General features: G+C 43.6%; 1 protein-coding gene across 1 annotated transcript in view; it reads right to left on the reverse strand.

Annotated features, from left to right (window-relative positions):
* The window catches only part of CNOT1 (CCR4-NOT transcription complex subunit 1), a 1,017,784-nt gene that overhangs the window by 711,187 nt on the left and 291,094 nt on the right, over window positions 1-15,503 (reverse strand). Inside the window, 1 exon segment of the mRNA XM_030203593.1 lies at window positions 10,273-10,443. Coding sequence (XP_030059453.1) covers window positions 10,273-10,443 — 171 coding nt within the window.

Here is a 15,503-nt window from a genome sequence, read left to right on the forward strand (position 1 = left end):
TGTCACACTGTTTCATCGCCTTCAGATCCTCAGATACTATCACCCCAAGATCCCTCTCCCCATCCGTACATATCAGACTCTCACCGCCTAACACATATGTCTCTCGTGGATTCCTACTCCCTAAGTGCATCACTTTGCATTTCTTCGCATTGAATTTTAATTGCCAAACCTAACTTCTGCAGATCCTTTTTCATGTTTTCCACTCCCTCCCGGGTGTCCACTCTGTTACAAATCTTATCGTCCGAAAAATGGCAAGCTTTACCTTCTAACCCTTCGGCAATGTCGTTCACAAATATATTGAACAGTATCGGCCCCAGCACCAATCCCCGTGGCACTCCACTACTCACCTTTCTCTCATCCGAGCGAATTCCATTAACCACCCTCTGGCGTCTATCCGTCAACAAGTTCCTAATACAGTTCACCATGTCAGGTCCTATTCTTCAGCCTGTCCAGTTTATTTAAGAGCCTCCTGTGGGGAACTGTGTCAAAAGCTTTGCTGAAATCTAAGTACATTATGTCTATATCTCGTCCCTGATTCAATTCTCCTGTCACCCAATCAAACAATTCAATGAGATTCATTTGGCACGATTTCCCTTTGTGTAAAACCACGTTGTCTCGGATCTTGCAACTTATTGGCTTACAGGAAATTCACTATCCTTTCCTTCAGCATCGCTTTCATTACTTTTCCAATAACCGAAGTGAGGCTTCCCGGCCTGTAGTTTCTAACTTCTTCCCTACCACCACTTTTGTGAAGAGGGACCACCTCCACCATTCTCCAATCCCACGGAACCTCTCTCGTCTCCAAGGATTTATTAAACAAATCTTTAAGAGGACCTGTCAGAACCTCTCCCTCAATATCCTGGGGTGGATCCCGTCCGGTCCCATGGCTTTGTCCACCTTTAGGTTTCCTAGTTGTTCATACACACTCTCTTCCGTGAACGGTGCTATATCCACTCCATTCTCATATGTACTTTTCCCAGTCAATCGCGGTCCTTCTCCAGGATTTTCTTCTGTGAAAAGAAAACAAAAGTATCTATTTAGCAAGTTTGCTTTTTCTTCATCATTATCTACATAGCGGTTCGCAGCATCTTTCAGTCTCACAATTCCCTTTAGTCATTTTTCTTTCACTAATATACCTGAAGAAATTTTTGTCGCCCCTCCTTACATTTCTAGCCATTTGTTCTTCCACTTTCGCCAGATATATCTCTCTATTAGCTTTTTTTAGTTTCATCCGGTATTCCTCTACGTGTTCCTCTTCTCAAGTTTTTCTGTATTTCTGGAACGCCAATTCTTTAGCCTTTATTTTCTCAGCCACTTCCTTGGAGAAACATATCGGTTTTCTTTTTCTCTTGCTTTTATTTAAACTCCTTATATAAAGGTTTGTGGCCCTATTTATAGTTTCTTTCAACCTGGACCACTGCCCTTCCACTTCTCTTACATCCTCCCAGCCCATCAGCTCCTTCCTCAGGTATTCCCCCATTTTACTGAAGTCAGAATGCTTGAAATCCAGGACTGTGTGTGGCCACCCTCCACTTCAGCTGTCATATCAAACCAAACCGTTTGATGGTCACTGATGCCCAGGTGGGCACCCACTCGGACATTTGACACACTATCCCCATTTGTGAGCACCAGATCCGGCGTCGCTCCCTCTCTCGTGGGTTCCGTCACCATTTGTCTGAGCAGAGCACTTTGGAAAGCATCTGCGATCTCTTTACTACTTTCCGATTCCGCAGATGGAACCTTCCAATCTACATCCGGCAGATTGAAATCTCCCAGCAACAGCACCTCTCTCTTCTTTCCCAACATTTGAATATCCGCGATCAGATCTTTATCTAATTCTTCCAACTGTGTCAGAGGTCTGTAAACAACACCCACGTGGACAGAGGTTCTATCGTCTCTTTTTAAGGTGATCCATATTGCTTCTTTCATTCCCCAGATCCCTGTCATTTTAGTCGCTACGATATCATTTCTCACATACAGAGAAACTCCTCCACCTTTATGACCATCTTTATCCTTCCTAAATAGATTATTTGCATCCCATTCATGGGAACCATTGAGCCACGTCTACGTGATTGCAACATCCAAGTCTGTCTCCAACATCAGGGCTTGAAGATCATGAACTTTATTGCTTAGACTGCGAGCATTTGTGGTCATCACTTTCCATTTACATTTCCTGGTATGTGTTTCAACATTAGTGATTTGGGGGTGTCTTTTCTCTTTTTTTACCTTCCTATCTTTTTGTTTCACCTTCATTGCTTTTTCTTCTGCCTCAGTTTTATTATCAGGAACATCACAGTGCTGGAATGGAGCAAAAGAATTCTATAAGGGCAACACTTGTGAGGGTGGATGCTTCTGTGTCACATGAAGTCTGCCTGAGCCTACTGTGAACCATGTATTCTTAGGTGGTTTTGTCCTTTGAGGCAGTGGTGAGAATTTGGTATGATTCTGTGCAGTATGATTTTGTGCAGTCCTAGAAGCTGTTTTAAGTGCATCCAATTCTAAGCTCATGTTTTAAACTAGCGAGCTGAAAACAGATAGGACAAGCCTTAAGTCTCCAGATGATTGGCCTTGAAACTAAAGCACCACAATTATTACAGAGAATAAAAGTCATCCTGACTGGTTGATATGGGTATGAACAAGTGTACTATGATGGGGTTAACAGTCTGCAAGATTGCTTGTGTGTGACTGAGGAGTAAAGCTAACGAGTTTTGGCTTGTCTATTTATGACTGGAAAGCCCTGGGGTAAGTCCCAGTGAGCCAGCCAAGTGCTGTATCAAAAATGTTACCTAGGTATGACCAGAACTGATACAGTCTGATCAAAGAATTTCCAGTTGATTTAACTTTCAAATTCCACTAGAATATAACGGATTGGCAGAACCTTTCCACAAAGTTAGAATGTTACAGGACCGGAAGCAGTTAGAAAAGGGTATCCTCTATCATAGCTAGGCAGGAAAGGATAGAGGGTAGATCTATGGATATAGTTGATTAATAATGATTTTTGATTATCTTGCCAATATGGTACTGCCAACAGTGAGAGAAGCTTGAAGAACAAGTTTAGGGAAGAGAAGGTAAAAGAGTATCCTATGTGATATGAGAATAGCAGCCAATGTATATGTTAACAGAGGTCCATTTTATCTAGAGCATTAAGCCCGTGATGGTGAACAGACGACTGGGGATTCCTCTGATAACGAAGGGTTTACTTTTCAGAGACAGTTGTAATTAGGGTGGAGTTAATTTGTGATAAGTAGTGTATTTAGGAAGTGTAAATCTTGGGGTGGGTGGGCTTAAACTTAAAACCTTTGGAATGTGTTTGTTGTAAAACCTCTCTCTAGAAATGTATTAAGCTTACTATCTACACAGCTGGTTGGGATAAGGGGAACTCAAGGTTAAGAAATGCACAAGAAATCTCCAAACCCACAGCTCTGAGGTAGGGATAGCCAGAAATAAAGCCAGTACAAGTCTTATCTTTGTAAATTTCCTTCAGACAGGAGGCAATCAGATACCTCGTGGTTAATTGCCCAGCTCTCAGCAGAAGTTTTAGCCATACCTTAGCTTTACAATTGTCTACAGTGAAGATGCTTACCTGTAGCAGGTATTCTCCGAGGACAGCAGGGTGATTGTTCTCATAACTGGGTCGACATCCACGACGGCCCAGGAATCAGCAAAAATTTTGCAAACAAAATAAAACAGTCTTTCTGGAGAGTTCCTCACACGAGCAACGTGAAAAGTTTTCAATTTGGAGTCTCTCCATATAAGGATTGCAAAAAAAAGTGTTTTTTGGCCAGTATTGTTGAATGATAGATGAAACGGATATAGGGCCCATCGATGTTTCTATTTGCTGTATAAGTCACTCAGTTGCTTTAAGCATGCGTTGGTCCATGGTGGCTACGCCACTACCAATTCAATAGGAAGTGGCAACCTCATCGCCAAGAGTTCACGCCCGATAGCCAGGCAAGTCCAGCCACTTGGCACAGGTTCCCAAGCCTGAAGGTGGGCATCTTACTTGAGGTTCTCAAGCCTCATTTGGTTGTCTTTGCCTAGTTTCTCAAGCCTAATGGGGGTGTCTTAATGGTTCCCAAGTAAAACCTCAGTGCTGAAGTGACAAGAATTTTTCACTGATAAGTTTCACTGCTGTTTCTGGAAATGTATACTGTCGTCCAAGTGCTGTAGTTGCTGGTACTGGAAGAACCGCTAGAATATGCTGTTCAGAAATCGAACAAGAATCTCTTCTGCTAGGCCAATGAAATGATCGTGCAGGCCCGCATGGATGCATAAAGTTGACCAAGGCATCATGTTCTTCAAATGATGTGTCACAGACATTGCCAATCCACCATTTGTTGTCATAAACACAGGCAACATACTGCCCAGGCTGAAGTTGAGACACATTTATGCCAGGTACACTCACTGGGTCATCTGACTGACAAAGTTTGACAACAAATGAGGAGGAATCATTTGACACTCTACTGACTGAAATTTGGTTCAAGTCAATGGGAATAAATTGGTGATTTTCACGAGTTCCAGCAACTGTGGAAGCTTTACTGAATCTTTCCTCTTGTGCAGATCTTGAAGATTCAATTTCATCCTTGGAAACAAAAATGAACTTGATTTTATTTATTTTTTGATCACAAAATTCAAACAAGCCTTGTGCTGTGAGAATTTGGCTATTTTTAGGTCGTTGCAAACTAGCCTAAGCAGCTAGTCGCTTTGTTGTACCACCTATGGCATCACATGGTGACTTGCCATGGCTTGTGCCAAAGCAATTCCACTGTGCACTTATTCCAAATTCTGTTTGATGATAGCACAAGTTGGCAAAGTTTTTGAAGTTCTTGTATTGTGCAGCTGAGCCATCACTAAAGTATGTTACATATTTTATTTCTCCAATTTTGCTTTTCAAGAACGCGATTAATTTTTCCAAGAATGCGTGTACAGCAACTGCATCATGCCGCAAGCTGTCACTTATTATGCAAACACTTATGCACTGAATTTCACTTGAAGCATCACGGAAGTACACAACAAATGGATGCAGTGTAGCTTGACTGTTTTCCCAGTGGAAACCTTGAACAGCATCTTGGACAATAAAGGAGTAGTTTTCAGCAAAGTCCAAGAGAACAACAATTTCACAAGGATTTAGGTTTTCTTTAACAGTTTTTAAGTATTGTGTCTGATGTTTGGAAATGTAATGGTGAATTGACAGGTTTGAAACTTTCAATGCAAGCTCAGATACAAAATCATCAACATACATCTGTTTGGTCTCCAGTGTGGTGCGATCTGTATGAACCCACTGCTTAAACTCGATTGTTTCACCTGGGTCAGCATCACTGAACACTTCTGTCAGGTAATTTTCAAGCACATCTTTACCTGGACATATTTCACACCTGTGAAGCATGCATTCTTTTGCATTCCAAATTGCACACAGTTTTAGCCATCAGTACTTTGTAATCTTCGTTCAGCAGATGGCTTCCAGCAAGCATAAGCTTCACATTTTGATGAATGACACAAACACACACTGAATGCATACCAGATGAGCCAACAGTGACACACCATTTTGGCCTTAGCTCACAAAATTTGGAAAAACCCACTTCTGGCCCATTTCGAGTACGATATGCAACATACATTTCTTTTAGATTGCTAAGCAGCAAGCGCTTTTGCATTTGAATTTTTTCAGTGCCAGTTCTGACAGAGACAAAATCTTTTTTCCCTGGGCACAGTCTACTGAATTCATCATCTTCAAAAAAGCCAAGAATTTTTTTTTCTGTTTCTTCTGGTAAAACTTTACCTTTCTTCTTGTCTGGTTTTGCCAGAATTCCACAAACTGATTTCAGATTTCTTGCTTTTTTAACCATTCTAGTTGAAACCATGAATTCTGAGGCAGTTCTTTCAATAGACCAGCTTTTTGGTGCTAAAGTTAGTATTTGCAGTTTTTCTGCATGATTTGCTGAAACTTGGACTTTGTTTTTCAACTCGTTTAGCAGGTCATCATAATCAGAACATTTGTCACATTTCTGACTGGTAGAAGGTTGAGTTTCAAACTCATTTAGGTCTAAGCCACCAGCAACTGCAAGATGATGACTCAAAGTATTTTGCACTCGCCTGATTTTGCGCTTGGTGTAGCCTCGTACATCACGCTTGCTGACTTTTTTGAACTTTAATGGAGAAATACCAAGAGATGTCAAACTTGTGTTCAACTTGCCAGAAATGTCACTGTGTTCATCATCTGCTGTTGATGATGATGATAAAGAATCAGCAGCTCTGTTACTGACGTCTTTTCGACAAGATGGACATAGTTTCTGACCCGGCACAAATATTTTGCTTGTTAAGGCCTTTAGCTGGGCTGCTAGTGTGTCATCCAGCACTCTTAAGCCCCTTTTTGCATTATGACCACCTTTGGAAAATGGGTTACAGCAGGTTCTTTGCAAAACTTCAAACTTTTTCAATAGTAAGGATTCATGATGAAGGCAAATAGTTGATCCAGCATCGAAAAGTTGACCAGAACGCTCTTGTAACAACTTCTGTTGATCAGGCAGAAGCTCTTCAATTAATTTCAAACCTTTATTTTTATTGTATGTCAGTAAATGACACTCTGATGTACTTGAACAGCCAACTGAGCAAAGTGGAAATTCATCTGATCTTTCTGGATCCATTGATGACCGACCATTAGCATCAGTTCAACAAACGCATTTATTCTTGCAATCAGGTTTTCAATGGGTAAAATTTTACTTCAGTCTAAAGTGATTAATATCTTCATTTGTGGCATTTAATTCAATATAAATGAGCCTGTCGGTGCAGGTGCGAGTTTCTTCAACAAGAAGTATGTATACAATGGTTTCCACCCTGTTTTTTAGTTTACTTGAACACTGTATTATAACATAATGTTTAAAGAAAACTTCTTTAGCCAGTTAGACTTGGCCAATTATGATTGGTGAACCCTGTTGCAAGGCGGAATTGTTTGTTTCATTGCCCAATTGTATGCTTCTGGTACCTCCTGGCTCCTGAGTGTCTGTTGCTAGGCTTACTTTGATGCCTACAGTTCACTAAGAGGTCAAACTGTAGCAAGGGTGAAGAAACACCAGCAACAGACACTCAGACGCCTTGCAACAGGGTCCACCAATCATAATTGGCCAAGTTGGTCATCCTAACTGACTGCAGTTTTCTTTAAACCTGTTATGAAACCTGGCCTCATCCTTCCACATCCTAAAAAACATTCCTGTTTTTTAGTTTTCTTGAATACAGTTTTATAACATAATGTGTTCTTAATTTTAAAAAACTGGTGCTTTTTCAAAGAAGAATCACTTTTACTACACTTGTATCAAGGGTGTAGTGAAGAAATCACAGGCTGCTGCCCGCAAACATTTGAGGGCATTTTTGCAATCCTTATATTAAGAGACTCCAAAATGAAAACTACATATTCTGATAGAAGGAAATCTGCTCTAATGGTGCTAAAAGAAAGAATATTGAAGCTGTCCCACTGGAGATCAAGGGCATCAAAGATAGCCCAATATGGGCAAAAATGCTTTTTATACCAACTTTGAACGCTTATAATTTTTCAACCACTTGAAGGAAAGTGCTGCAAATTGGAAGGCCTCATTACAGCCTTACATTTAGTACACCTACCAAAAATCAACCTGAAAGGCCAACTAGTTTAGAAACTACAGCAGCATCAACATCGCTGTAAATTGGTTTTTGCAGTTTTTGTGGCAAAGTTTGAGCCTAAACCATTCAAACAGTAAGAGGACTAGGAACATGGGGTTTTGCCAGTTCATTAAGCCCTAAAAGTAGTGCAGGTTCTCCAAATATCCCCCTTGTACTACTAAAACTTCCAGTTTTACAGCTTCTGGAAGTTGGCCCAAAATGTCATTTTTGCTCAGGCGACATTTTGTAACCCTTTACTTGAGGTCCCCTAGAACCTCCAATTTTTAGTCTTTTGAACTAAAATTTTGCACAGCTTAGTTTTTTATCATAAAGAAACTATGTACCAAATTTCATCAAAATCTGAGATGGTGAGGTGGGGACCCCTGGTCCACTTGACACGGAATGACTCAATTGCACATGCGCGAACCTCTCTAGTTTAATCAAAAAGTATAAACACAAGAACAACAACAACTCCAAAGGGGAGGACGGATTTGTGAGAACAGACTGCTGTCCTCTCAGAATACCTGCTACAGGTAAGTATCTTCGCTTTTTCCAAGAACAAGCAGGCTGCTTGCTCTCACAATTGGGGTATCCCTAGCAACCAGGCTCACTCAAAACAATAAACATTGGTCAATTGGGCCTCGCAACGGTGAGAAAACATAACAGATTGGCCTGAAACCAAAATCAAGTAACAGAGTGCTGCCTGGAACAGAATCAAAATGGGTGTAAAGAGCTGGAGTTCGATTCTAAACCCTAAACAGATTCTGCAGCACCGCCTGCCCAAACCGACTGTCGCGTCGGGTATCTTGCTGAAGGCAGTAGTGAGATGTGAATGTGTGGACTGATGACCACGTTGCAGCTTTACATATCATCAATGGAGGCTGACTTTAAGTGAGCCACTGACGCAGCCATGGCTCTAACATTATGAGCCGTGACATGGCCCTCTAAATAGAGCCCGGCTTGGGTATAAGTGAAGGAAATGCAATCTGCTAGCCAACTAGAGACTGTGCATTTTCCGATGGCGACTCCCCTCCTGTTGGGATTGAAAGAAAAACAACTGGGCGGACTGTCTGAAGGGCTTTGTCCGCTCCACATAAAAGGTCAATGCTCTCTTGCAGTCCAAGGTATGTAACCTGCTTTCACCACGACAGGTATGAGGACGGGGAAGGAATGCTGGCAAGACAGTTGACTGGTTCAGATGGCACTCTGACACCACTTTTGGCTGGAACCTAGGGTGCGTGTGGAGAACTACTCTGTTGTGATTAAATTTGATATAAGGTGCATGAACTACCAAGACCTAAAGCTCACTGACCCTACGAGCTGCAGTAACAGCCACCAAGAAAATGACCTTCCAGGTCAAGTACTTCAGATGGCAGGAATTCAGTGGCTCAAAAGGAGCTTTCATCAGCTGGGTGAGAACGACATTCAGATCCCATGGAGTTTGACAGGGGGCTTTGACAAAAGCAAAACTCTCATGAAGTGAACTAAAGGCTGTCCACAGATAGGATTACCCTCTACATGGCGATAAGCACTAATTTCACTAAGGTGAACCCCAAACAGACTCTGCAGCACCGATTGCCCAAACTGACTGTCGCGTAGGGTATCCTGCTGAAGGCAGTAGTGAGATGTGAATGTGTGGACTGATGACCACATTGCAGCCTTGCAAATCTCTTCAATAGAGGCTAAGTGAAATGCAATCTGCTAGCCAATCTGCGTTTCCCGATGGCGACTCCCCTCCTGTTGGGGCTGAAACAAACAACTGGGCGGACTGTCTGAAGTGCTTTGTCCGCTCCACGTAAAAGGCCAATGCTCTCTTGCAGTCCAAGGTGTGCAAACTGCTTTCACCAGGGCGGTTATGAGGACGGGGAAAGAATGTTGGCAAGACAATTGACTGGTTCAGGTGGAACTCCGACACCACCTTCAGCAAGAAGTTGCCCCCCCCCCCTCTTTCCCTCCCCTCCAGCCACCCACCTGCACATGAAGCTGACTCCGTGGCTGAAGTGAAGGTTTTTTTTTTTCCTTCATGTTTGTAGCTCTGTCACCATCTCTGTCGGCCCCACCTTCATGCCTCTGATAGGTCCCGCTGCCCTCGACGTCAAAACGTGATGACGTCGAGGGCAGCGGACCTATCAGAGGCGTGAGGGCAGGGCCGACAGAGATGGTGACAGAGCGACGAACCTAACGATCCTAACGAACTCTTCACTTGAAGCTACGGAGTCAGCTTCAGAACGTTGAAGGTGCCTTTTATTATACTAGCGATGTGGAGTCAGTCAGCAAAAACGTACCAACTCAGACTCCAGCTTTGAAATTAACTATAAAATATATGGTAAATGGATCATTTTCTCTATATATATCTATAAATGCACCCCCACTCTCTTTGCCTGGATCCAAAGTTATATTTACCAGTACTTTAGACCCAGAACAAAAAGTTAAAACTTAATATCAGTGTCACACAATAGAAAATAGAGCAGCCAAAGTCAAAGGTTTATTGTACTGACTCCACAGCCTTAGTATGCCAGTGAGAAATCTTCGAAAGGAAAGTACCAGGTCAAAAGAAGCAAACAAACAATCCCAAAGATAATCAAATTAAGCCTTCAAACAACCAGCTAAACTGCAGTGTTAACAAGTAGAAGCAGATTTTACCTGGCCCTCTGTATGTTTCCAATGTCTATAAATGAGATCAACTGGGAACACTTCCATACCCAAGCCTCGCTGGATACCATAAGCCACAATCTGGAGGCCTTTACTGTCACGGACTTGAAACCCAGGGTGGTCCAGTTCATACGTTACTTCTTTGAAGTTTAAACTAGGGTTCTGTAATAGAAAAAAACATTATTCAAAAAAATCTTATCTTCAAAAAAAAAAACCTTAGTACAAAGAGGACAGCCACCACTAATAAAGTAATACCTATGACAGCACACTAATGTATGTAGGACATTTCAGTTTGGATTAAGTCTATTGATAAACCAGTACAGTCGACTGATACTAGAACAGCAGATATCATGAACATGACAGTCCCTGATGTTAGAACGCCCCCATCTTGAAGGCACTAGCCTCCCCCCCCCCCCACCCATCCCAGAACATTCCACCTCTGAAAGAGGCCCTCTGTGAGCATCCTCCTGAAGAGGCCTCCATCTCACTGTAGGCTCTCCAGAACCTACTGTAACTACGACCTGAACGATACCCAATTTCCAGTCCATGCCAGTTCCAAAATGGTGACAATTACTCTAAGGATCTACTATACTCTACATATGTTGCCACGTGAGATCAAAATAAAGTACCACAACAGAATGCATAATTTATTACATAGTGATAGGAACATGAACATTAAAGGAACTGCTTACTAAGGTTTGCAAGCGTTTTTAGCGTGCGCTAACCTTGTAGGCGCCCATAGGAATACTATGAGCGCCTATACAGTTAGTGCATACTAATGTTTAGCGCACACTAAAAACATCAGCGTGCATCTAACACAGCTTAGTAAACAGGGCCCTAAATGCTTAAAGCAAAAGTAAATGCAGCAATAGAAATACATCAACTTATAAAATAGATCCAACCCAAACCCCCCTACCCCCAGGCAAAAAAATAAAACCAACAACCTTTCACTAAACCTACCCTTACCCCAAGCTTTCTCTCTCAGGAGATGAATTATAAGATCTATTACTTGGTGGAAAATCAAGTTACTCACCTATAGCAAGTGTTCTCTGAGAACAGCAGCAAGAATATTCTTACATGTGGGTGACACTACTCAAATGTAGTTTGCATGGGCATGCTGCCCAGTTTATTTCTAGTAATCATCGGGAGCACTGTACTGATATTCACATATCTTCTGGTCCGACATTGTCATGCAAGACCCTGTCAGTCTAATACTGAGAATTCTACACTCAGGGAAGGTAGGTGAGAACAAGCAGGATGCTAATATTCTTACTTGTGGGAACAATATAGGGATTAACAAGGCCCATAACAGGCAAGGCATTGGAACAGACCTATAAACCAGATCTGATTTGAAAATATTAAAAATAAAATAAAATTGTAAAGAAGCCTGGAACAGAAATAAAATAAAATAAAATAAAATAAATAAATAAATTAATTAATTAATTAAAAAAAAGAGGACCAAGGGTAAGGAGTTGGATTCAAGATCAAAGATATTTTGAAAGCTGTCTTACCAAACTAGCTGTCACATCAGGAGTCTTGTTCCATACAAAAATAAGATGTGAATGTGTGGACCGAAGTCCACAATGCAGCCCTACAAAACTCAATGGAGGCAGAAGTGGGCCACTGATGCAGCCACGATCAACATGCTATGACATAAGCCTAAAGAGTCAGTACAGCCTGGCCATAAGAGCTACCAGCCTGGTAAGGTCAAACAAACAAAAAGCTGATAAGGTCAAACAAACAAAAAGCTGAGTGGACTTTCTATGGACTCGTCTGCCCCAGAGAGGTGATCAGGGCTCTCTTGCAGCCCAAAGTGTGTCATAAGCTTTCACCTTTGTGGGAATGAGGTAATTGGGAAAAATATTGGTAGAACAATGGACTATTAAAGATGATACCTTAACACTACTTAGGAAGAAACTTAGGATATGTGCACAAACCACTCTATTGTTGAAAAACTGTATATGGTGGGGCCTGAAGCTCAAGGACCCTGTGGGCTGAAGTGACTAATACCAAAAATAAAACCTTCCAGCTCAAGTACTTCAGATTACAGGTGTTCAATGGCTCAAAGGGAAAACCCCACGGCAATGCAGGGGGGTTGATGGGAAGGTTCAAGAGAAAAAATCCCCGCATTAAATGAACTAAATAGAGATAGTAAAATTATGACTTATCTGATAATTTTCTTTCCTTTAACGCAGCAGATGAATCTAGGAACTAGTGGGTTAAATTCGCCTACCAGCAGGTGGAGATAGAGATAAACAAACTAAAGGCAGTGATGCCAAACGGCCAGCTCCTTCCTCGGTTAGTATGTCATTCGTAAACATTTGCCAAGGCCAAAAATATGAAACCAACAACAACCAGAAACCATCCTCACTATGAAAAACAGAGAACAAAATAAGAACTTCGAAATAACTGCAACTTGATCCAGAAATCGGAATCCTTTCCGTGTTCTCATGTCTGTCTTAACTCTGCAAAAGAGAACCCGGAAGGAAAAAATAGCCACACTGCGTGGAAAATGAAAAAAAAAAAACGTCAGCTGAACTAGAGAGGGATCCTGGATTCATCTGCTGCGTTAAAGGAAAAAAAATTATCAGGTAAGACATAATTTTACCTTCCTTGTCACTTGCAGCAGATGAATCCAGGAACTAGTGGGATGTACCAAAGCATTCCTTAAGTAGGGTGGGAAGACGACGCTCCCCGCGCCAACACTCCCGCCCCAAAACTCACATCCTCGGAAGCAGACACATCTAGCTTGTAATGCGTCGCAAAAGTATGATGGGAGGCCCAAGTAGCCGCCCGACAAATCTCTTCCAGAGATAAGGCCGATGCCTCCGCCCAAGAAGAAGACTGCTTCCGTGCCCCAAAAAGAGTGGCAATGACTGGTCCTGAAAATCCCTTCTTCAACTACCGCCTCTCAATAGCCAGGCCATAAGACCAAAGCAGGAGGGATTTTCCATCTGAACTGGCCCTTGATACAGCAGATCGGGAATCACCGGAAGTCGCAATGATGGCTCTGAGAGTGCTTGAACGAGATTCGCATACCACAGCCATCGGGGTCAGTCTGGGGCCACTAGAATGACCAGCCTCCGATGCCGCCCTATGCGGCAAAGAACTCTCCCTATCAGAGGCGACGGAGGAAAAAAATACAGAAGCTGTTGTTCCAGTCATGGCTGGAGAAGAGCGTCCAATCCTGTAGATCATGGCTACCGTTTGCGGCTGAAGAACTGGGGAATATTACCATTGCAAGCCATGGCCATGAGATCCATTACTGGTCTTCCCCAACATTGACAAATCAGCCGAAAAGCAAAGTCCGACAGCATCCATTCTGCTGCGTCCAAAAGAGTCCGCATGAGAAAATCCGCTTGAACATTGTCTTGACCCGCAATGTGTGCTGCTGACAGACTCGCAACATGCGCTTCCACCCATACTAGAAGACGAGACGCTTCCATTGCCAAGGGAAGACTGCGAGTGCCCCCTGCCCATTGATGTAGGCCACCGTCGTGTTCTCCGAGAATACACGAACCGCCTGCCTCTGCAGAAGGCCCTGAAAACTCTGCAGCGCATTCATGACTGCTCGCAACTCCAGATGATTTATCAGCCAAGTCACTTCGAGAGGGGTCCATGATCCCTGAGCTACTCAATGAAGAGAATGGGCTCCCCAGCCCGCAAGGCTGGCATCCGTCACGACTACCACCCAATTGGGAGACGCCAGAGAAACACCCTTCTGCAAATTGGCTGACCGGAGCCACCATGCGAGACTGTCCCTGGCCCGGCTCGACCAAGGAAGGCGGCGTTGATAATCCAGCGACGTCGGCGACCATCTACTTAAAAGGAAATTCTGAAGAGGCCGCATGTGAGCCCTTGCCCATGGAATGACCTCCAAGGTCACCGTCATGGAACTGAGGAGCTGAACATAGTCCCACACTCGGGGAGCGCGACGACTCAATAAGGTCCGTACCTGAGAAAGCAATTTGATCCTTCGCCCCTCGAGGAGAAACACCTTCCCCCGCTTCATATCGAATTGCACTCCAGACTGAGTAGGAACCAGATGACTTGTCCATATTGACCATCCATCCTAAGGATTGCAACACCGTAATCATCCAGTCGGTGACCACTCCATTCTCCTCTGCTGTCGTCACCCGAATCAGCCAGTCGTCGAGATATGGATGCACTTGAATCCCCTTACTTCCGTAGGAACGCCGCCGCCACCACAACCATGACCTTGGAAAAAGTGCATGGGGCCGTGGCCATTCCGAAAGGAAGGGCCCGAAACTGAAAGTGCTGACCCTGCACCGCAAATCTGAGATATCTGTGATGGGGCTGCCAAATGGGAATGTGTAAGTAAGCTTCCCTCAAATCGAGAGCCGTCAAAATTCACCTGGTTGAACAGCAGCAATAACTGCCCTTAATGTGTCCATGTGGAAGTGACAACCCTGCAAAAACCGGTTTACTTTTCTGAGATCGAGAATGGGCCACAAAGATGAGTACCGACCTGTGCGCCTTTCGAGAGGAGGAACAGGCACGATAGCCCCTATCCTTTGCAGGTCTCGCAAATGCTGCAGAACCGCTGTCCTCTTGGCCCGTGATACACAGCACAGCAGGACTTCAGAAAAAAGTCTGACGGGAGAGAAGAATTCTAGCTTGTAACCTTCTCGCACCACATCGAGGACCCACTGGTCCGACGTAATTCTGGCCCACTCTGGAAGAAACAGAGAAAGCCGACCACAGATCTGCTCTCCTCCTGAGTGGACCTGCGCCCCATCATTGGGAGGCCCAAGAAGGAGCCCCCCTGATGAGAGGGGGGTACAACCGGACGCTTCTCGTTGTGAAAGGAAGAATGCTGCCCAAAACGAGGATGCTGAAAGGCTGCGTTGGACCGCCCCGGGCGATACCTTCGCATCTCTCTGAAACGTGACTTCGAGGCTCCCTAACTGGAAGTAGACTTGGGTCTATCCTTCGGAAGACGCTGAGATTTGGAATCCCCCAAATCTTTAACAATCTTTTCTAGGTCTTCCCCAAATAGCAATTTCCCTCGGAAAAGCAATTTAATGAGCCCATGCTTAGAGGCCATATCTGCGGCCCAATGACGGAGCCACAGAAGACGCCGAGAGAAAACGGTCAAGGCCATGAGTTTGGCCGAAGCACGAACCAAATCATACAAGGCATCCGCCAAGTACGCCAGCCCAATAGCCATCAGCGACATCTGAGGAGTTCCCGGCATATCA

The sequence above is a fragment of the Microcaecilia unicolor genome, chromosome 5 (assembly GCF_901765095.1).
Source record: "Microcaecilia unicolor chromosome 5, aMicUni1.1, whole genome shotgun sequence".
NCBI lineage: Eukaryota > Metazoa > Chordata > Amphibia > Gymnophiona > Siphonopidae > Microcaecilia > Microcaecilia unicolor.